The 24,000-nt window shown below is 43.3% G+C and overlaps 1 protein-coding gene across 3 annotated transcripts in view; it reads right to left on the bottom strand.

Annotated features, from left to right (window-relative positions):
* Nucleotides 1–16,885, bottom strand: part of LOC143125592 (glutamate receptor 1-like) — a 69,668-nt gene extending 52,783 nt beyond the window's left edge. For all 3 annotated transcript variants that reach the window (XM_076287209.1, XM_076287210.1, XM_076287211.1), the window contains exons 1-4: nt 16,807–16,885; nt 16,557–16,691; nt 9,857–10,096; nt 4,322–4,506 (exon numbers count right to left, since the gene is read on the bottom strand). In XM_076287209.1, coding sequence (XP_076143324.1) covers nt 4,322–4,506; nt 9,857–10,096; nt 16,557–16,691; nt 16,807–16,885 — 639 coding nt within the window. The remainder of the gene's footprint in view (nt 1–4,321; nt 4,507–9,856; nt 10,097–16,556; nt 16,692–16,806) is intronic.
* Nucleotides 16,886–24,000: the final 7,115 nt, after the last annotated feature.

Genomic DNA, 24,000 nt, shown 5'->3' with positions numbered 1-24,000 from the left:
ATCAGTCAAAACTGGAATGTTAATAAAGTCACAAATATATCAGTCAAAACTGGAATGTTAATAAAGTCACAAATATATCAGTCAAAACTGGTATGTTAATAAAGTCACAAATATACAGTATCAGTCAAAACTGGAATGTTAATAAAGTCACAAATATACAGTATCAGTCAAAACTGGTATGTTAATAAAGGCTTACTGTTGCCACTTGTGTTGCCTTAATTTGCCTTTATAAATTCTTTATAATCGGCAAAACTGTCTTGTTTGTAGAACTACTTCTTTACGCCACATATCAACTCATTTCTCAACTTTAGTCAGGGGGCCTATGTGGTTTCTGTGGGTTTGAAATGTTAATTTTTGGAGAGTGGTTGGACTGTCTTTAGAGGTCATTGAACATGGAGAAAAATTATTTATTAATTATTTTTACCTGTTTCAACCCTATTTTTCTAAAATTGTATATTTCACTATAATTAACACCATAAACTTCGCCTAAATCACTGGCTATGTTGAATAAAGTTCACAAAACAGTTATTTTCAACAGTATGACTGTATGTCAAACAATTAGAGATAAGATCAATAGCCAATCAGTTTCACCAAATATACTCCATTGCTAGGCTAGCGAAAACATAACAGAATCAGAGAGACCTCGAACAACATTTAATTAATTTACATATACACAACATATTAGATCTCACCTCCACAATTTCCTCATCAAAATCTACAACTAGTCTACTAGACCCTATTCCTACTCACCTTCTTAAGACTGCTCTCCCCTTCCTGGATATTGTTTTGCTCTAGATTATAAATAATTCAATGCTATCAGGGCATGTACTGCAGTTGTTTAAGATATCTGTTATTAAGCCCTCCCTCAAAAATCCTAGCCTTGTATCAATACTGGTCCTCCTGGACCTCAGCGCTGCCTTTGACACCATAGACCATGACATACTACTTAGGCTTGAAAATTTGATAGGCATCAACGACTCAGCACTCGCTTGGTGTAGATCATGCCTTCCTAACAGTCAACAATTTGTACAGGTCCATAATAAATAATAAATCTATCCAGACTATGGTAAAATATGGAGTGCCTCAAGGCTCAGTACTGGGGCCCCTGTAGTTGGGGTAGTTATCTATAGATTAGTGTAGTTAGCTGCTGTTGGGGTAGTTATCTGTAGATTAGTGTAGCTAGCTGTAGTTGGGGTAGTTATCTGTAGATTAGTGTAGCTAGCTGTAGTTGGGGTAGTTATCTATATATTAGTGTAGTTGGTTAGTTGGCTGTAGTTGGGGTAATTATCTATAGCTTAATGTAGCATACTGTAGCTAGCTGTAGTTGGGGTAGTTATCTATAGATTAGTGTAGGTGGCTGCTGTTGGGGTAGTTATCTGCTGTTGGGGTAGTGATCTATAGATTAGTGTAGTTAGCTGCTGTTGGGGTAATTATCTGTAGATTATAGTGCTGTCAGTTTATAAACGCGTTATTAACGGCGTTAACTTAAACCTATTTTAACGGCGTCAATTTTTTTATTGCGAGATTAACGTTCTTTTTGGTGTAACAAACTTTGTCGTTTTTTCACATGCTGTTGCAACAACTAGTAACGTTAGAACAACTACAACACCACACCAGATCTCGCTAGACCAGAAACTAAACAATATGCACTGACAAATGGAATGGAACGTTGTATGTGCTGCACATACACGCCCCCTTTTAGGGGAAAGTTGACTGATTTAATGGAAACCTATGCTGCATCAAAGTGGGGAGCGAAAAGGGCTTATAGTATACTTACTAAATCTTGAAACAAACGTGAATAAAAGGCACAAAATAAGGTTGGTGTAAGAGTTATCTGTGTGTTTATGGGATTAATGTGATCATGTTCCTATGTTTTGCTCTTTCCAGTTTACTAACAGGAGTGAGTGTCACGAATGTATCGATAGGCACAGTCAAACTGCCCGTGGCTGACTATAATTAAGTTCAGCAAGCTTAACTTTACATGTCATAACATCAACTAAACATAAGTAACACATTCATTCTATCACTTGTAATATGAACGTAGCCTATTTCCCACAACTAGGTGAGATAATTGGCTATGTTACAGTTGGCTATTCCACAGTTAGCTAGCTAGCAAGCTAACCGTTTTGCATGGGATATTATGGTAAGTGTAGCAACATTTGTACAATACATGGGGCATTGCAAACGAATTAGGTTGGTAATGTACATAGTTTCGACATGAGTAAGTTACATAAACATAATTCTTCATAACTGCCGTGTTAGTAAAACGATTGAATGTCCTGTGAATTAATAACTAGATGTAACGTCAACGTGTGATTACTTTCTCATTGGAATCAATGATATAATGTTAACATGTTTTCCGCTAAAATGGGGCGTGATGCAGATTAAATGTATCTTTATGATGATGCGCCGTTAGTAGGCTACGTAAAGGCATGTTGCACACACTTGGTTGGGCTTACGAGCCGGCCAAAGAGTAGTAGCCTAGCCTAGGCTGACTCATTAGTTGTGTGCCGTCAAAGATTTTTTCACCGTCACTTGTTCTGTTATCAACATTCCTCTTTGGATGCTACTATTTGCGATGCACTCTGGTTTCGTCATTCATTTACATTAGATTCCATTCTTTTCAATACAACTCCGCACACCAGCATCGCACTTTGCTGCCGTGTAAATCACGATTCAGTTATATTTGGTCGACGCTGCTCCATAAAATCCATTGTTCATCCAGTGTTTGCCTGTTAAAAACTTCGGCGTTGATGTGTGTGGCAAGTGACAGTGCACCATAGACTGTAGGCCTATAAAATGGCAATTCACTCATGTTGAAAAGTTCCTTATTTTCAACTGATCTCAAAGATAATGAATATAATATGAATATAATATTTTCTGTTTGTTATGCCCTTTATAATGTGTGTAGACATACATTTTGTGCATGCACTTCTGCAGTAGCATTTATTTCAGTTTATATCAACTATATTTCTGAAGAATATATTGTGTTGCCTCAGGTCTGCTGCACATCTTTTGAAATTTGATTTGAAATAATCAAATAGACCTACCGTCTTAAAGTTCAGTTAATAAAGTAACTTGCTTTGCTTTCATTTGAATTCCAATCAAGATACACAATAATTGCTTTATTGTTAAAATGGACTCCTGGAAAGTTCAGAAATGCAAAATAATAGAATTTTAATCATATGATAAAATATGTAATTAATCGTGATTAACTATAGGAATTCAGCGATTAATCGTGATTTAAAAATGTAACCGTTTGACAGCACTACGTGTAGTTATCTGCTGTTGGGGTAATTATCTGTAGATTAGTGTAGTTATCTGCTGTTGGGTAGTTATCTGCTGTTGGGGTAGTTAGCTGCTGTTGGGGTAGTTGCCTGCTGTTGGGGTAGTTATCTGCTGTTGGGGTAGTTATCTGCTGTTGGGGTAGTTATCTGCTGTTGGGGTAGTTAGCTGCTGCTGGGGTAGTTATCTGCTGTTGGGGTAGTTATCTGATGTTGGGGTAGTTAGCTGCTATTGGGGTAGTTATCTGCAGCTGGGGTAGTTATCTGCTGTTGGGGTAGTTGTATGTAGATGTGAGATTAGATTGGTCACCTGTATAGAAGCAGGTCAGGCCAGCAGAGAACCGCTCTAGTTCACGTCCCTGTGCAGGGACTTAGCTAACTGTGTGAACGAGAGAGTGCGCGTGTGTATGAGAGTGTGAGTGTGTAAGAGAGTGTGTGTGTGTGTGTGAGAGAGAGAGAGTGAGTGAGTGAGTGTGTGTGTGTGTGTCTGTAAGTGTGTGGGAGGGGTAGTGTGTGTGTGAGAGGGAGAGTGTGTTTGAGAGTGTGTGTGTGTGTAAGTGTTTTTAAGTGAGTGAGAGGGAGAGTGTGTGTGAGAGGGAGAGTGTGTGTGAGACGGAGAATGTGCGTGTGAGTGTGTGTGTGTGAGAGAGAGTGTGTGTGTGTGTGTGAGAGAGAGTGTGTGTGTGTGAGAGGGAGAGTGAGTGTGTGTGTGTGTGTGTGAGAGAGTGAGTGTGTGAGAGGGAGTGTGTGTGTGAGAGTGTGTGAAAGAGTGTGTGTGTGAGAGAGTGAGTGTGTGTGTGTGTGAGAGAGTGAGTGTGTGAGAGGAAGAGTGGGTGTGTGTGAGAGGAAGAGTGTGTGTGTGTGAGAGGAAGAGTGTGTGTGTGTGTGTGTGTGTGAGAGAGAGAGTGTGTGTGTGTGTGTGAGTGTGTGAGAAGAAGAGTGTGAGAGGAAGAGTGTGTGTGTGTGTGAGAGAGAGAGTGTGTGTGTGTGTGTGTGTGTGAGAGAGAGGAAGAGTGTGTGTGTGTGTGTGTGTGTACCTTCTTCAGCACTGAGGCCAGTCTGTCCATCTCACAGTCGATGATGACATGTCCCTCCTTGCGCGTCTCCATGTCCAGGTAGAGTTTAGAGAAGGACGCCTCCGACACACTCTCCACATTCACCGACACCACGTGCCAACCGCGCTCCGCTGCACTGTCCAGCACCCGCTGCAGCATGGTGAGACCTGCACGCACACACGCACGCAGACACGCACGCACACACACATGTTAACCAGCACACGTTGCAGAATGGTGGGACCTGCACACACACACACCAGGGTTTCCCGCAGCACTTTGTAGTCAAGGCGGCTGCCTTGGCAAAACAGGCCTGCCGCCTTAACTACGTCCACCGTGTTACTCTGTCCTGTTTTCTCCCTTTCATTCCAAACCGTGACCAACGCCAGTCTCCCTTCTCCGCAGAACGCATTAAAAAAATAATAAGAAACGTGCCATGAATCGAAAAATAATATGTTTTTATAATCTTTACATATGTGATATGCCTCCGAATCAGAGCTAGTGAACGGAGCTAAGCGGTGCAATATCCCGCTCCTCTTTGTCATTTTCGTTCTATAAGTTCCACTTTTCATATCATGGATATAACATGCCTATGATAAGGCTTTGCAGTTGTCCAATATGGTCAATCTATTGTCTCAATTGTGTTTCATGTGACGCGCAGAAGCTACATTCATGCATTGTTTTGGTCCAGTTGAAAATGTTTCTGCGGAATTTGTCAGCTGTGATCAAATGCGTTCAATAAATTCCTCTTTTATGTCATAAATATAACATTTCTGGCTACGCTACTGTTAGAAAGGAAACTCAAGTCATACAAGTGTACTATTCCTACAAAACAACTAGATACTAACAATGTAGCGCAAGAATAACCATGTGGTGACACAGTTTCAGTGAGTAAAGATTCATTTTGGAATCTAAGAGGACACATTTCGCAGAAACATGAGAGTGTGCTACGGAGAGCAAAGAAAAACGTGAGCAATTTAAATATGCTTGAATATCAAGTAGAAGGCTAAAGTAAAACTTGGATGCTATGCCTGTATTCTTTAGGCAATTAATCCCATTGATCCCTTTAGTTTTAGGCTTATGTGTATTAACGTTGCCAAGCGTGTTTATTGTTGCAATATCGGTCACCCTGAACATGGGCAAAATGCCCCATTGACATCAATATGTTTTATATAGAGTCACCACACTGCCACCTGTGGTTGTATAGAGTAACCTGTGGTAGCTCTATACAAAACATATTGATGTCAATGGTGCATTTTGCCCATGTTGAGGGTGGAAAGTGAAAAAGAAAGATTAGCATAAGACAAGTCAAATTGGTGTTTTTAAAAAGAAAAGATCATGGAGAATAAAGACAAAAATATAAAAAAAATCTTTGTATATTCCCACAAGGCGTTTGGGTGCTCTGAAAATGATAACCAAAATGATTTTTCAGACTTGTGAGGTCTGCTATTCAGACCCTGAAGGGATTTATTTTCTGTTCATTGCTTTTTGTGAGTGTTTCTACTTATCTCAGTAAGCCAAAAACTCCAATAAAATTTGTATCAACTTTGAGGGACAGCTATGACCATGCAGGATTATCCAGACCAAACGTGACGATTTTGCTACATACTATTCCTATTTATGTACCAGCATGCAAAATTTGAGCCTCCTACATGGTTTAGTTCTTGCGCTGTGGGCTTGTGAACTTTGACAAAAAAAAGAGGCCGAACAAAATCGACACCCCCCTCCCTCTGTAAAACTGGCTGTATCTTGGAAAGTATTGATCTTACATAAGAGTAATTTTACAGTGTGTCTCCTGGGTAACATAGGTACACCTGGTAATTTCTTCAGACATTTTTGAGACCTAAGTGAGTGGGCCCTGGTTGAATTGACGTGGAATGACCCTGTGTCTTTTAAAATAAATGTGAGTGAAATATATTGCCGTTGCTCTTAGTTCTTTGGGATTTAAGTTTTCTATTTAAGGTGACAATTCGGCTTGTAGATTATTTCTCCCTCTTTTAAATTGGAGCTGCAGTGGGATGATTTTTAAGTGGAGCAGGGAGCGAAATTGAGCAGAGCGACCTGACGCGAATTTGAGCGGAGGAGCGGCCGAGTAAACAGCCACCTGAGCAAAGCGCAGTGTTGACTTACGCGTCTTTTTAAGATGGTGAGTGTAAACTAAGGAAAGCCCTCTAATCGGACGGGTAAGACTGACAAATAGACGGGCCTAGGCCCGTCCAGGCCCGCCTGTGGCTACGCGTATGCTTTCTAAATTATTTAGCTAACTCCATCCCCATCATTGAACTTAGGCTACTATGGCCAATATCTTTGAAATGTAACGGTCATGGTTTTATTAGGAAGACATAAATTCTGGGTGGGTTTGGGCAAGCCACAGACTCGTGTGAGCGGTATCAGAGCAAAACAGAGCGGCCGCTCTGGCCTCTAAATTAAAAAGCGCTCCGCGCTCAAATTCCATATTACACAAAACTATAAAATAATCTAAACTTCATTCACTCTCTGTGTATAGATCAGGACAGACTTGCGGAACAGGCTGCAGGGCAACAGTCTGACAGCCTGCATGAAGATAGGCATTAATGGTCCAATAGTAAAACAGTTCAATTACCAAAGCTTTTTAAAGCCAAGGAGGATGGTTTGTAGTGACTGATCACATTTGCACATTTTGTTGTTTTGCACTTTCTTTTGCACTTGTTCTATAGTTTGTAATAGTCTTTGTTAAAATTGCACAAATTACACAAATATTTTGAAATATTTGTATACTGTTTTTTTGGTGTTATTACTTTGTTAACTGTTATTTTGAGAAGCTGGTTATTTATTTAATATGTAGTGTTTAATAAATAATTGTTAAATGTACAGAGTCTGTAGGCTACTATATCGCACAAACAAGATGCCAGCACCCCCACCCCCCACCCCAACCGGTCGGACCGACACCATAACCCCCCCACCCCAGTTGGACGACCTACCACCTTGAAACACATTTCCTGCGGGAAACCCTGCACACACACACACACGCACACACACACACACACACATGTTAACCAGCACACGCTGCAGCATGGTGAGACCTGCACACACACGTACGCACGCACGCACACACACATACACACACACACACGCTGCATCATCCGCACAATCCCACCACCCCATTATCATTACCAAGGAAACAGCAGAGATGGTAGACCATGTCAAATAGCTTGGACTCACTATTGGCAATAACCCATAGACTGTACAGAACTACCTCACCTTTGAACATCACACGACACACACACACACACACACACACACACACACACACACACACACACACACACACACACACACACTATAATAACCTCACCTTTGAACATCACACAACAGACATCCACACAAAAGGAAACCAGAGACTGTCAGCTGTGCACAAACTAAAAGGACTTCATGTTGCCCCCCATCTACTCCTACTACTGTATATCTGCATTGTCCAACCCATCCTATCATACTGTTCCACCTGCTTCTTCAACATGCTTACTGTAAAAAAAATAACAAACTCACCCAGATAACCAATACTGCTACCAAAATAATAGGTCTGCACACCCCGAATTTACAAGAATGTCTGTGTCAAATGTCTGAGGTGTCTGAAATATGTATGTGTGTGTGTGCCATCCTGTGCCTGTGACCATGTATGTGCCAACCTGTGCCACCCTGTGCTGTATGTGCCATCCTGTGCCTGTGACCATGTATGTGCCATCCTGTGCCTGTGACCATGTACTGTATGAGCCACCCTGTGCCTGTGACCATGTACTGTATGTGCCACCCTGTGCTGTATGTGTGTATGTGCCATCCTGTGCCTGTGACCATGTATGTGCCATCCTGTGCCTGTGACCATGTACTGTATGTGCCACCCTGTGCCATCCTGTGCCTGCGACCATGTACTGTATGTGCCACCCTGTGCTGTATGTGTGTATGTGCCATTCTGTGCCACCCTGTGCTGTATATGTGTAATGTATGTGCCACCCTGTGCTGTATGTGTGTATGTGCCACCCTGTGCTGTATGTGTGTAATGTATGTGCCATCCTGTGCCTGTGACCATGTATGATGAAAACGTACTGTAGGAAAATGTGAAAAAGAATTTCCCTAAGGGGACAACTAATAAACTAAATAACTAACTAACACACACACACACACACACATGTTAACCCGCCCCTGCTGCAGCATGGTGAGACCTGCCATTTTAACCATTTATTTATGTGGCATATAGCAGGTCTATGTCCACACGGAACAAAATGGCACAGGGACACAAATATTAAGGATGCAGTAGAATACATACACATCCTTATGGACCAGTGGCATACAGCAGGTCTTCACAATATCACTCAATAAGCATAATACTCATAAGGGTGTAAGTAACAACGTCTCCGCCATATGTGGCGGCTGTCAACAACAGCAGAGATGGTACAGTACTCTGCCAGCCGTTTAGCCCTCTTTTTGGCCATCCCAAGCATAAGACCCTCATACGACCAGCTTGTGTGTGTGTCCTAGGCTGCTGAATATGAAAACAAGTAGTCTGCACCTATAGCCCAGCTCTGAGATGGTGTTTAGGAGTGGACACACACACACACACCTACAGCCTAGCTCTGAGATGGTGTTAGGTGTTTAGGAGTGGTTGGTATTTAACAACCTTGGTCTCAAAGCCTCCTCCATGCTAGAATCAAAGGTGCTGGACTACTCATTGACTACAAGAACATCTGGAGAAAACAGGTGTAGGAAAGTACTCAAATTACTGTCGCAATGCTGGAAACATGGATAGTTTTACATGCGAATGTTTGTACATTCTTACTGGGTGGGAAATGGTTTGATATGTCTTCCACTATGAGGTCTACTGTTCTTTCATGACGTGCTATGTACATTCCTTTGTAGGCATGGCAGCCATTTAGGATGTGTGACAGTGTTTCAGTGACATGTTCTGAGGTGTGATGCAAGCAATGAGGGACCTGCGTTGTGGGAAACCAGATGGAGAGGTTGAGTCTAGTAGGGAGGACTTGTAATCTGGCTTTAACTGTAAATGTGACAATGTCCTCATCGAATGCAGCGAGACACAGAGTGATTAGCAAAGGAAAAGACATGCAAGTTTCCCCTGAACTTTCAGTCCACTGCGCCTGGATTAGTGTATGCTTCACCAACTGTGTGTTCACTGTGTGCTGAGTGTGTTTTACTAATTCACGGATTGGGTTAAATGCAGAGACCAAATTTCCCTCACGGGATCAAAAGAGTGTGTTTATGTGTGTGTGAGTGTGTGTGTGTGTGTGTGTACAGTGTGTGTGTGTGTGTGTGTGTGTGTGTGTGTGTGTGTGTGTGTGTATATGTGTGTGTGTGAGTGTGTATGTGTGTTTTTTTTTTTCCAGCTGCGCTTAAATTCTAGGAGCAGCGCTGCGCCGCTGCTGAACACATTAGTTAGGGTTAGGAGGGGAAAAACTGTCATGAATTCAGTGTGAATTCAGTTTATGTGTGTGTGTATATGTGTGAGTGTGTATGTGTGTGTGTGTGTACCTGAGTCCGAGCTGTAGAGGTAGGTGAAGCGTGTCCACCTGTAGAACTCGATGATGCTCAGTAGCGCCCCCTGCAGCTGAGGCCTGAGCTGGATGACGAACTGGTTGGCAGCGGCGACGGGGAAGCTGGGCGTGACGAAGCAGACGTGCAGCGCTCCGCAGAACGACATGAGCATGTTCACCGTGCGCCGGTCATACACGCCGATGATTGCATACACACCCTTAGCAAACTGGGAACAGACTGCACACCAGACACACACAAACACACACACACATAAACACAGACATCAGAAACATATTCACACTGAATTCATGACAGTGTTTCCCCTCCTAACCCTAACCCCTACTATGTGTTCAGCAGCGGCGTAGCACCGCTCCTAGAATTTAAGCGCCGCTGCAAAAAAAGTCGCTTATTTAAAAAATAACACGCAAGTGAACTTCGGCAACAACTGCCATTCGTTCGTCTCCAGATTTGACTTCTACTGTAGTCCTATATATCTATAGCTATAAGTATATGTAATAAAGTCATAATAATTTATACATCTGCCTACAGCATACAATTATAAACAGCTATGCAATATCATAAGTGTTATTTGTCAGCTCTAAGTAAAGTGACAAGAATATGACCCTATTATCCTACAATGACATGAGAGCCTGGACAGTAAAGACAAAAGGAATGCATTTAGTTCACTTTATTTTCATTTAAACCAAAGGTCTATTTTGATTTGAACGATCTTTCATAATGACCCAAGATAGATTTCAGTGGCATTGTGAGTTATTCCAATAATAACCACCACCACAAAATATAGGACCATGCTGTGCCACTTTTTTGGCCTGTCTCATTGTGTTTGTGTAATGTACTCAGAGCATTGATAATCAGTCTGATTATGTGTGTTGATTTAAATGAAAATAAAGTGAACTAAATGCATTCCTTTTGTCTTTACTGTCCAGGCTCTCATTTCATTGTGCCCCATATTTGTTTATAATAACCTTATATCTATTAATAACAACACCTCGTTTGCTCTACTTTACCTAAAGCTGACAAATAACACCTATGACATTAACATAGTAATATATAATATTGTGCATATGGGGTAAAGATGCTAGACTCGGTACTTAGTTCATTGCACCATTTAATTACTCAGTGAACTTATATGTGTTAATAATAGGGTCATATTCTTGTCACTTTACTTAGAGCTGACAAATAACACTTATGATATTGCATAGCTGTTTATAATTCTGTGCTGTACAGAGATGTATAAATTATTATAACTTTATTACATATACTTATAGCTATAGATATATATAGGACTACAGTAGAAGTCAAAACTCTTTATGCATCACTATACGCATTTAGCAAAGCAAAGTAGTTATGATGCATCATAAAACTGACAAGTGAGTAGGCAGATCTTGACATATTTATAATGCATTATTCAGATTAAAATTATAATCATTCATAATTAGCTGTCATAATGCATCATGAAGTTGGTTATGACGACTTGTGAATACATATAGATGGTAATAATGAGCATTACAATGCTTTATAGACACCTTATAAAACATTATGAATGCATTCATAGGGCGTTATAAATACAACCTTCATAGACAGTGTTACCCAAATAATAGTAGGCTAACGTTGAAGGCGCAGTCAGGGATTTCAAAGGAAATCACGTTTGTTTGTGTTTATGTTTATTAGCAGCAATTTTGTGCAAAAACGTAGCCTACATTATATTTTAACCAAGGAACCAAATTATACAAGCCAGCCCCAACCTTTAGTCGTCTATTCCCAAATTAATTCCACGCAGGGTTTTGTTTTTGTTTGTTATACAGCCAATGCCCTTAATCCCTGTGCTGCTAACATACCTAGGCTGTGAAATTAAGGTCTAGCCTACTGGTGGGTTTAATTGAATTTGAGTGATAGGATACGCAATCATTTACATCTGGACATAGTTGATCGCTGAAATAGAGCCCTGTGTGTGTGTGTGTGAGTTTGTGTGTGTGTCTGTGAGTGTCAGTGTGTGTGCATGAGTGTGTGTATCTGTGACTGAGTGTGTGTGTGTGTGTGTATACCTGCTGTAGGGCTCTCTGGATGTGTGTGTGTGTGTGTGTTTGTGTGTGTGTGTAATGAGGAGGAAAAAGGCTTCTGGAGGTATTCCACAGCTTTATTGAGCAGAATGTGTGTGTGTGTTAGCACATAAAATATATTTGTCTGTGTTTGTGAGTGTGTGTGTGTGTGTTAACACATAGAATACATCTTTCTCTGAGTTTGTATGTGGGGTGCTTGTTTGAGCATGTGTGTGTGTGTGTGTGTGTGTGTCCACCATAGCGCATGTGTCATTTGTATGTATGTGTGTGTGTGTGGGGGGGGGGGGGTATGTGTCCACCATGTGTGTGTATTTTTGTCTTCATGTGTATGAGTGTGTGACTGTATGATAAGTAAGTCACTGTGTATGCAGTGTGTGTGTGCATGTATGTGTACGAGAGTGTGTGTGTGTGTGTGTCTGTATGAGTGTGTGTGTGTGTGTGTGTGTGCAGCATGTGTGTGGGTTTGTGTGAGTGTGAGTGTGTGTGTGTGTCTGTGTGAGTGTGTGTGTGTGTGTGTGTGTGTGTGTGTGTGTGTGCATGCTGTGAGTTGGGCTGTGAGCAGGAACAGTCTCAATCTGTTTGGTAAATGCAGAAGCAGGAGGCAGAGAGAAGGATAGAGAGAGAGAGAGAGAAAGACAGAAGGATGGAGAGAGATAAAGAGAGGGGGAGAGAGAAACAGAGCGGAGAGCAGAGCAGATGAGAGTGTGTAGGTGTTGGAGGGAGACGGATGAGTGTTCTTCACCTCCTCTCCATCTCACTCGCTCCTCTGTTTGCTGCTTTTAAATGAAAATCTCACCACTGACAAGGAACATGGTGTAAGTGGGGGATCTGTGTGTGTGTATGTATGTGTGTGTGTTTGGGGGAATTATGTGCTATGTGTGTGTGTTTTCTAAAATCTCAGCTGAGAGACACACAAACACATACTCTCTCTCTCTCTCTCTCTCTCTCTCTCTCTCTCTCTCTCTCTCTCACACACACACACACACTCACTCACTCACTCACTCACACACAAACAAATACTCTCTCACACTAACCCACTCAGACACACAACACAAACACCCAAGTGGCATCCCATAATGTTCCACCCATTTTAGCCAGCAGCCAATCAGAGGAAGCCAGACCAGAAGCGTAACTTAATCTCATTGGCTGGCGGTCTTTCAGAGATTCGGGAGAAATGGTAGCTTCAGCGAAGTTTTACAGGAAAGACTCGTAGTCACATATTCTGTTCATAACTTGTTAACCAATCACAGCTCAGGAGAAGCTCTGTGCTCACCACATCATTAATTTCCTAGCCAATCAGTCGAGCTGGTCACTTTGCCTACGCCTCCCATTCTTTCAGTCAGCCTACTATGAACCAATAGGAAACGAATTTGCTTCTTAAAAACGTCTGTGTCTAACTCCCTTCCTTGCTACTATCAGTAAGCTGACTTCTGTATGTAACTCAATTCCTTGCTACTTTCAGTGAGCTGACTTAGCAGTCTGTCGTATGGGCCTACTGCTCAGTTCTGAGCTGACATTTCGTTCAGTTTCACATTCGTCCTTTCTTATTCTTATCATGTTACAATTCACATTCGTCCTTTCTTATTCTTATCGTGTTACAATTCTGTCGTCATGCCAGGCTACTCTGCTAAAGGCCATGGGTAGCCTATTTCCTAGTCGGAATCAGTTTTCACTTTGTTCACTCACACAATGATTAAACTCTGCATCGCATTCTCACCCGTGGCAGCCCATCATTGCGGATGTATGTAGCCTACATCTCTCACAGCTCTCCGCAGAGATTTTCAACACCAAATGCCGAGCTTGCATGGTTGCCATTCACAGGTGATATCCTCCAGCCAGGAAACTTTAGGTCATCCGGTACGTCCACTTACGTGCTGCTGTGCAAATTAAGTTCAATAGGCTACTCATGCACACATGAACTAGTTTGTTCTTATCACAATGAAATCAATTGTGGAGATAAATTTCGTTAGACAGGCAAAGTTATCAGCAGTTAGCAGCCTGCTTAAGAGCCTTAGTTGGTGAGGTAAGCTGAGCCGTAACGTTAGAACACAGCTGGGTCTCGCAGACACTAGGCCTTGCGATCGCTGCTATTAATTCATCAACTGTGACATGAAATGTTTTTGCGCGCCAATGACCACCCACCCCCCAATGGTGGGAAAATGTGCCCCCCCCCTTGGAAATCGCAAATGCCCCCTGTCACTGTACTCTGCAACACACAAATGTGCACACATACACACACCAAACAATATAACACACACACATACACACACCAAACAATATACTGTAACACACACACACATCACCATCTCTCTCTCTCTCTCTCTCTCTCTCTCTCTCACACACACACACACACACACAAAGAAACACTGTCATCATCAGGGCATATTTGATAGTTTGTTGATGACTAGTATAAGGAAACTGTAGCTAGTTATATAATATTAATCAGTAACTTCATACAATATTCATCAATACATGTTTATATAATATTAATTAGTTAATATTTAAATATTTTACAGTACAGCAAGCAAGCATGTGGGGACCGGCCAAGATCCCATGCTGTAATGCCACAGGCTCTCCCTTAGACACTCTATCTCACACACTTGCATTATCTCTCTCACACAGACACATACACACACACACACTCGCATTATCTCTCTCACACCTCACACACACACACATTCTCTCTCACACACACATTCTCTCACACACTCTACAGCCTTTAGGTTCAAATGCTCAGGGGGACCTGCGGTCATTTCCCGATCCCACCCCAACTTTCTCTCTCTCACACACACACAACCCTCGGTCATCTCCAGATCCCTGATCCCCCACCCCCCACACACACACACACACAACCCGCGTTCATCTCCCGACCCCCCCCCCCCCCCCCCATCTCCCCTCCTCCTGCTGTTCTTCTCTGTCCAAATAAATAATAATAAGGAAACAAAGCTGTTCTCTGAGTTCACCTTCATCTTAAGTTCATCTTAACCCTTAAAGGTGTAGGTTTTTGAACGTTCTAAGTTCCGCAACAATTGAAGGTTCTAAAATTCTATGTTGAATTCAATGAACCCAGATATTCTTTAGAACGTTCATTTCTCAACATTCCCGTCACACTGGTGTGACGGTACTCCTTTAAGGGTTAAGCATCGCCATCCCATCCAGGAGCAAAGGCCGCAGTTGCTGGTGGACGTTACTGGACCCTTACTATGACTTGCTTGTTTTTGCAGTGAGAAACAGAAATACCCCTTTTTCATTCCACTTACAAAATCTTACAGTGCATGTGACAAATACATGTAAAAGCACTTCACTTGCACACACACACACACACACAGACAATTCACTTGCCTTGGACAGTAGTATTACAACTGAGCTACATCAACAGCATAACATGGGCTGAAACATGGGCTATCCTCTTTCTCTCTCTCTCTCCCCCCTCTCCCTCTCTCTCCCTTCTCCTTCTCTCTCACACACAAATACACACACTGGTAATATTCCTTTGTCTTCTTTATAAATCTATTCATCCTGCTCTCTTTCATGTTATTGCTCTTTAACACATTCTTTCTCACCTGCTCTGACCTTTCACTCAAACAGGGAGAGAGAGAGAGAGCGAATGAGCATATATGGGCTAGAGAAATAAGATATATTTGTGTTCCTCTCTCTTTCACACACACACACACACACACACACACACACACTCAAACAGGCCAGTCTCCTAACACGCTGAGAGTAATAGACCTGACACATGAGTAGCGGTGGGCTAGTCTCGCCTCCGTGAGAGCATGCGAATCCTCGAGTCCCTCCTCGCGCACTCCATCTCTGTACAACTGACGCGCACACCGGCACTCAGTTCGATCATGTTGCACAGGTGTTCTGTCACAAGTAACGGACAAAAGGCAGACACCAAATTACGTTTAGCGAGCGCGCGTTTAAGAGTCAAGTTCAAATAGGCAGGTCACGGAAGCTTCAGCTCGCGGTTATTGACTGCAGCAGAGAGAGAAGCGCGGCTAACGTGTAAAATCGAACGTGGAGGTCCTTCAGTCCTGGCGTAAGATCGAATTCAGATGTGACGCTAATTTCCTCATAGCTCACACGGCACCTCGCTGCACACAGGTCCGGTTTCATTAACAGAGAGGGACGCACGCACACACAAACACGCCAGCATCACATCCCTTTAAGCGGATTGTTATAGGTGGGAAGACGACCTAGCTGGGCGCGAGTAGAGCGACAGCTTCCTCGAGCTAACCAGAGGAGCTGCAGTCACAGCACTAACGGGATGGAATCTCACGGTGCGTCGCATCTCAGGAGACGGCTGAGTCCCGGTCTCTCGTGCAACAGGATGATAACAGCACTAACTTTCACACATGCACTCGGTCATCCGCGACTGCTGCTGCAGAACAAGAAGACTGGGGTTGCACTTCTTCATATTGCCCACCCATTTTTTTCTGTCTCTCTCTCCCTCTCTCTCTCTCACACACACACACACAGACATTCTTACTGTAGCGTATATGAAATTGAAATCGACTACTACATTGGGAATCAAACGCTCAGGTGATAAAATAAAAACAGAACATGCCGACACACCTACATACCTAAACACACACACACTGAATGTCACTCACATGCATAAGTCATAGAGAAACTGTTCCCGCTCTTGACCATGTCCACCTGCGGCACGAGCTTGGGGACATCCTGCTGGTGTGAGAGCGCGAAGCGGAACGCTTCATACTCATGCGAGTCCGCAGGAAACAGCCCCCCTGTCAAAGAGAAACACACACACACTATGAATGCGAAAAGAAAGCGCATGCACTGCTCAGAAACCAACAATTACACTCGAGCGTGGACCTGTCCTGTCCGCGCGACTGACTGTACCTATGTTGATGTTGCTTGGGAAACTTGATCCGCAGCAAGCGCCCAGCACGCTGAAAAACAGCACGAGGCTCCGCAGCATCGCTCCGGTGGCGAACAAAGAAACACAATCCAAATCCGATGCATAGGTCTCCCGCGCTTCGCTAACGGCTGGCTTTCTCCCCCACACTCCCTGCTCGAGAGCGACTGGTGAAGCCCTCCTCCACGCTCCCACGCGCGCCTAATGCTGCGTGTCCTCGTCTGAAGTGAACGGATCAGCTCTCACCGCCCAACCTCCACTCCCCAGAGACAGGACGCGCGACGAAGAGCCTGTCACTCACGCGCTTACGGCAGACCCACGGATTTTGTGGAACAACTGACCTGCGTGAGACCGGCACGCACGGTCTTTATTTCCAGACACACGCACGTTTGTGTTTCCTTTCTGACACAGTAAAACCGTGCGCCCTCAAAAGCGGCTCTGCCGCGGTCATCTCTCCATTTCGTGCGCATTAGTACAAGTACAAGTCTCAGTGTTCCCAGCGTGACGCATTCTGAACGCGAACCCAGAGAATAAATGAATACCAGCGAACAGCTGTTGTCAGTTTAGACACACACATTCACAGAGAGAGAGAGATCAGTATGTGTCATGAAAACTCAAACTCATTATGCACAAATATGAAACAGTTCCACAGACACACACCATGCTGACAGTGATGTATTTCCACGCCTTCTCCCATTGAAGCCCATGTGGACCTGTCATTACCCTCACACACATACACACACACACTGTGTATGCATTTAGGAGGAGATTCGTATAATACTCACTAAATAGTGTGCATGAAGGGGTCAGCAATACATGCTTACACAAAACACACACACACACAGACTAACCCAACCAATCAGTGTAGTCTCATGGGACACACCAAAAGGTATCAGTTACCATGGTGATGATCTGGCGGGGGAGGGGCAGTTAAAGAGATGGACAAGAGGAGGAAGTGATACACACACACACTCTCATACATACACACACACACACTCACACTAATAAATATAAACAAACGCACACACACAAACACACACACACTAAAAAAATATATAAGCGAACGCACACACACAAGCACACACACACTAATAAATATATAAACGAACACACACACACACACACACACACACACACATTAAAACATATAAGACATTTTTCAGACTAAACAGTTCTATAAACACCTTTCCACGACACAGTTCCTAGAGCTTTCTTTCTGTTTGCGTTTGTACTGCCAGTAGGATTGGTAAGTAGAATGTGTATTACCCAGGGGGCAATGCAGTGAACACCAGACTAGAGGTCTCATTCTGTAGTGAACCTGCTCACTAATACCAGAGTAGAGGTCACATTCTGTAGTGAAACTAACAGCATTGATATTTAGGATACTGAAGTTTACTGCCAAACACAAAGCTTATGGTATCAGAGAGCATCTGCAGCATGTGTGTGTGTGTGTGTGTGTGTGCGTGCGCGCTATTTAGGCTACTGAACAAACTAGAATGTTAAAAAATTTAACAGAAGTTGAATTATTTTTACACAGATTTTTAAAAATGACGCATGTGATGTTTTGGCAAAGATGGCTCTTATAACCAACATATACATCAGACAGTTAGCCTGAGGCAGCCGCACTCAATTCTATTCAGTTAGCCTGACGCAGCCGCACTCAATTCTATTTAGGGGCCGTTTACACGAAACCGCCGGGTGGATTTTCTCTTACCACTTTCACACCTTTAACGACTCGAGCAAGAAAAAACCTCGCGTGTACACACAGAGGTGTAACCGGCTAAGTGTGCTGTAGTGCATATGCCAGACCAGTCGATGGCGCCGCTGTGCTGAAGCTTCACGATAATTACGCGTGAATCGCGTAGAAGAAAACATTTTTGAAACAGTTTGTTAAGCCAGAGAATGTCTAATAAGGGCTCTGGTTAATAGCCTCGTGAGACCATCCTGATCTCGCGAGCTTCAGGGTTTCACTCGCAGATCAGTCTGGATACTTTCCGTTAAAGAGAATTTGGAGCAGTTCACCAAACGAACGTCCAATCAGCGTTGGCTTTGAGGCGGGTTGAGGTGTGACGCAACGAACAACATGACGGCATCCACAGAGATGAGCATAGCTATCGCGCAAGTTTTATTCAAATTAGAAAGTATTCCTGGGTAAGCTGTGAAGCTATGAGTCTCAGCCATGCAGCTGGGAGGAATGAACGACACAGACATCCTCCACGGTTGATTCCAGTTCATAATGGAGGAATATACTTTCTTCAGAAGTGTAGGGCCTACCGTGAAAACTTGATGGGAATTGTCGTTGATTAGGTTCATGTCACATACAAATGGTAAGTTAAAACATCTTAACGTTAGTCACGTTCCCTAACTTAATTGTATGTTAAACGAAGGCATTAGAAGAACACTTTGTTCATCTAATTGGTTGATTTGGCCCGTCAATAACCAACAAAGGTGGTGATAGACAGATGGTTTATCCAATCAGCTATCCAGTATTTCCGCCCCTTCCCAAAAGTTCTTCAATGAAAAGTTCCCAGATGGATATGCGGAGCAAATCCATCTGGCGGAGTCAGGTTATCTGGTTAAGCAGTCGCATTAAATAAGGAGACTACAGACAATTCGGTTTTCAATTCAACTGTTAAACTAATAAAGTTCATTTTCAAGGTATGTGTGACTGCTATGTGAAATTTCAAATGCTTAGCCTACGCATTGCATTAGGTCTGAGCACCAATGGAGAAAACACTAACATGCAGTAAGCTAATGTTTAACTAAGTTAAGCGAACGTGTGCTTCTAACTTAACCACTAAAGGCTGATAGGCTACATTGTGCACATAAATCATGACAGGGGAAAGAAAAACATTTTAATATGATAAATAAATGGTTTGGTTTGTTTTGACAAGCAGCATGTCAGGTCGAGTGCCGTGGCTGAGTTGAGCAGTGGGGCTATGTCGTCATAAAGTTGCCGGCTTCGCACCTACAGGCGTCTACACGGCACGGTCTAGCCAGCAGGTTTCAAAAGTTCCCACTTCGGAAGCCGGTTTCAAAAGCTATCGGTTTCAGTCTCCTAAACTGCCGGCGTCGTGTACACGCAAGGCGTAACCGTTAACAAAACCTCACCGGTTTCACAAAAACCGGCGTCGTGTGCACGGCCTCTTAGTTAGCCTGACGCAGCATTCTATTCAGTTAGCCTGACGCAGCTGTACTCAATTCTATTCAGTTAGCCTGACGCAGCCGTACTCAATTCTATTCAGTTAGCCTGACGCAGCTGTACTCAATTCTATTCAGTTAGCCTGACGCAGCCGTACTCAATTCTATTTAAAAGTGTGCTCAGGACCCATTGCTCATCTGAGCCCGCCCAGATGATTTGATTGGTGTATAGAGCCCGCCCAGATGATTTGATTGGTGCGCACAGCTCCAATAGAGGCTTCTCCATGGACTCCAGACAAATTTTGTCGGCAGGGTAAATTCGGGCTAGCAAAGAGAAGGCATGAAGTCTTCCCACATGTTCTCACTGTGTGTGTGTGTGTGTGTGTGTGTGTTCACTGTGTTCTTCAGTGTGTGTGTGTGTGTTTTCACTGTGTTCTTCAGTGTGTGTGTGTTCACTGTGTTCTTCAGGGTGTGTGTGTGTGTGTCCGCCGTGTTCAGTGTGTGTGTGTGTTTGCCGTGTTCAGTGTGTGTGTGCGTGTGTGTCCGCCGTGTTCAGTGTGTGTGTGTGTGTGTCTGTGTGTGTGTTTGCCGTGTTCAGTGTGAGTGTGTGTGTGTGTGTGTGTGTGTCCGCCATATTCAGTGTGTGTATGTGTGTGTGTGTGTTTCCATAGTACATTATCACATTCACCTCACACGCGAAAGGTCCCAGTTTGAAATTGGGTGGTAGCCTCGTTGTGGCCTTGAGCAAGGCACTTAACCCCAGATAGCTCTGGGGACAATAGTCCTTGTTATATAATGCATATGTAAGTTTGTGTGTGTGTGTGTGTGTGTAAGTCACTTTGGACAACAGCGTCTGCTAAATGAATACATGTATGTAAAATGTCCAGTGTGTGTGTGTGTGTGTGTGTGTGTGTGTGTGTTCACTGTGTTCTTCAGTGTGTGTGTGTGTGTGTGTATCAGAGGGGATTGCTCTAAGACTACAGGGGAAGCTCAGCCTCCTCTAAAGTATCACGGAAAATCGCATCAACAACAACAACAACACTACAACATGCTGAAAACATGTTCATCTTTATGGCTAGTTTGTTCAGCAATAAGGTTTTGCTGGTCATTTATCGTGATTTCACACCCGTAATACATTGCTGTGATGACACAATCCATCAAAAACCATGCAAAAAACCCATAGACGCTCGGCTTCACTGGACCTACAATGGCACTACAGAGTGGGCTGATCTCAGTGCAGAAAAGCTAGATCTTTATTGGACAAACACCACAAAATCGTAATTTCCAGGGAAGCCCGGCGTCTCTGGGAGTGAATGGGACAGTGGGATGGCCCGGACGCCGAGCTTCTATATGATGATTTGGAGGAACTGTCATAGAGGCTGGACTCTTTTTGATTGACAGCATATGTCGCAATATGACAGGAAGTGGTTCAAGTTCAAGGGATGCGTTAATGTTAGTGTTAACACGTGAAGTCGAGAGGCAAGGCAAGTTGCAGCTCATAATTTGGGAGCAATACAGTCTTTGTAAATAGCATATGATACTGTAAATAAAACCGTAATGTGGAGTTACAGAGTTTGTGACTTGCTTTTGTTTCAGTTGTGTATTTAGGCTAAGTTAGGTAGCGTGTGTGTGTGTGTGTGTTCACTGTGTTCTTCAGTGTGTGTGTGTGTGTTCACTGTGTTCTTTAGTGTGTGTGTGTGTGTGTGCGTGTCTGTGAGTGTGTGTGTGCGTGCGTTTACTGTGTTCTTCAGTGTGTGTGTGTGTGTGTGTGTTCTTTAGTGTGTTTGTGTCTGTTCACAAGCTGCAGAGTCCATCTCTGTGTTCCTGTGTGTGTTTGTTAGAAGATGGGTCACAGCTTCTTTAGGTCTCTCTTTGGAGTTTGCACACACACACACTCACACACACACACACACACACACACACACACACACACACACTCACACACACACACACACACACACACACACACAGGCTGATGAATGGGGCTGTGGGATGCTGTTTTCTGATTGGCTGAAAGCTGCAAATGACCTGCAGAGGGAAATAACGTTGCCGTGGCAACACTAACAGCAGAGCTACCTCATTACTGCTGGTGCCCACTTTCACCCTCTTCTCTGTGTGTGTGTGTGTGCACATGTGTGTGTGTGTGTGTGTGTGTTGGCATAAGTGTGTGTGTGTGTGTGTTGGCATGAGTGTGTGTGTGTGTGTGTGTGTGTGTGTGTGTGTGTTGGCATGAGTGTGTGCACACACATGTGTGTAAGTGTTAGGATGTGTGTACACACATGTGTGTATGTGTGTATGTTTGTGTTTGTATGAGTGTGTGTGCGCACATGTGTATAGGTGTGTTTGTGTGTGTGCATGTTTGTGTTTGTGTGAGTGTGTTTGTGGGTGGGTGTGTGCATGCTTGTGTGTGTGTATATATTTTTGTTAGTATGAGTGTGCATGCACATATGTGTATGTGTGTTTGTATGAGTGTGTGTGTGTGTGTGCTCATGTGTGTTTTGTATGAGTGTGTGTGCGTGCTAATGTGTGTATGTGTGTTTGTATGAGTGTGTGTGTGCATGTGTGTTTGTATGAGTGTGTGTGCGTGCACACATGTGTATGTGTGTTTGTATGAGTGTGTGTGTGTGCCAGTGTGTATGTGTATTTGTATGAGTGTGTGTGTGCTTGTGTGTGTTTGCATGAGTGTGTGTGTGTGCTCATGTGTGTATGTGTGTCTGTATGAGTGTATGTGCATGCCAGTGTGTGTATGTGTGTTTGTATGAGTGTGTGTGCTAGTGCTGTGCTAGTGTGTGTGTGTGCTAGTGTTGTGTTTGTATGGATGTGTGTGCTAGTGTTGTGTTTGTATGGATGTGTGTGTGTGTGTGTGTTTCTATATGATGGATGTGCTAGAGTTTTTATATGTGTGTGGGTTAGTATGTGTGTGTGTGTGTGTGTCCGTGTGTGTGTGATGGATGTAGTAGAATGTGTGTTTGTGGGTGTGTGTGTGTGTGTGTGATGGATGTGGTAGAGTGTGTGTGTGTGTGTGTCAATGTGTGTGTGATGGATGTGGTAAAGAGAGAGAGTGTGTTTGTGTGTGTGTGTGATGGATGTGGTAGAGATTATGTGTGTGTGTGTGTGTGTGTGTGTGTCTGTCCATGTGTGGGTGATGGATGTGGTAGAGTTCACAGGTTTAGAGCTGAGCATCTTATCACCGAAAACCAGCTGGAGCAAAAAAGTGCAATTTAATATCCTCTCTCTCTCTCTCTTGGACACACACACTCAAACATAAGTTGTCTCTCTCTCCCTCTCTCTCTCTCTCACACAAACACACACACACACACGCACACACACACACAGACAGACACCACACACAACACACACACATACACAGAGACACACACACACACACAGAAACTAATACACAATCCTCTCCTATTTTCCATAGTGATCTCTGCCTCCTCCTCATCTTAAGCACACACACAACTCACTCCCTTCTTACTGCTCTCTCTCTCTCTCTCTCTCTCTCTCTCTCACACACACACACACACACACACATAAACACACACACACACACCCCTCATTCAGGGCCAGAATTACATACATTTGCGAACGCAGCATTATCAGTGCCAAACTACAAAACAAACAAGTGCACGCTGTGATTCTTAAATGTCCTATTATCATACCTGTAGTTCATCGGGTAATAAGTGTCCTATTTATCATACCTGTAGTTCATCGGGTAATAAGTGTCCTATTAATCATACATGTAGTTAATCGGGTAATAAGCACCTTTATGTCCTATTTATCATACCTGTAGTTCATCGGGTAATAAGTGCCTTTATCCCCCCTACCGCAATATGTGAACGTTCACAACTGAACGGCAATCACAAGCACAGTTTAATGAAGTTAAATGATGACAACATTAAAAGGACTCAAAGGTTTAGCAATCATGAAATAATACAATACATGATAAGATGTCAACAAGCAGGGAGTAATGAAGAGCAGTAGCTCTACTCAAACTACTAGTGCACATAGGCTATGACAGATTTAATAGTCAAACC

The sequence above is a fragment of the Alosa pseudoharengus genome, unplaced genomic scaffold (assembly GCF_046254945.1).
Source record: "Alosa pseudoharengus isolate Yale_2024_CS ecotype anadromous, Long Island Sound unplaced genomic scaffold, YU_APseudo_1.1 YU_APseudo_1.1_scf_16, whole genome shotgun sequence".
NCBI classification, from domain to species: Eukaryota; Metazoa; Chordata; class Actinopteri; order Clupeiformes; family Clupeidae; genus Alosa; species Alosa pseudoharengus.
This window is presented reverse-complemented; position numbering and strand designations above follow the sequence as displayed.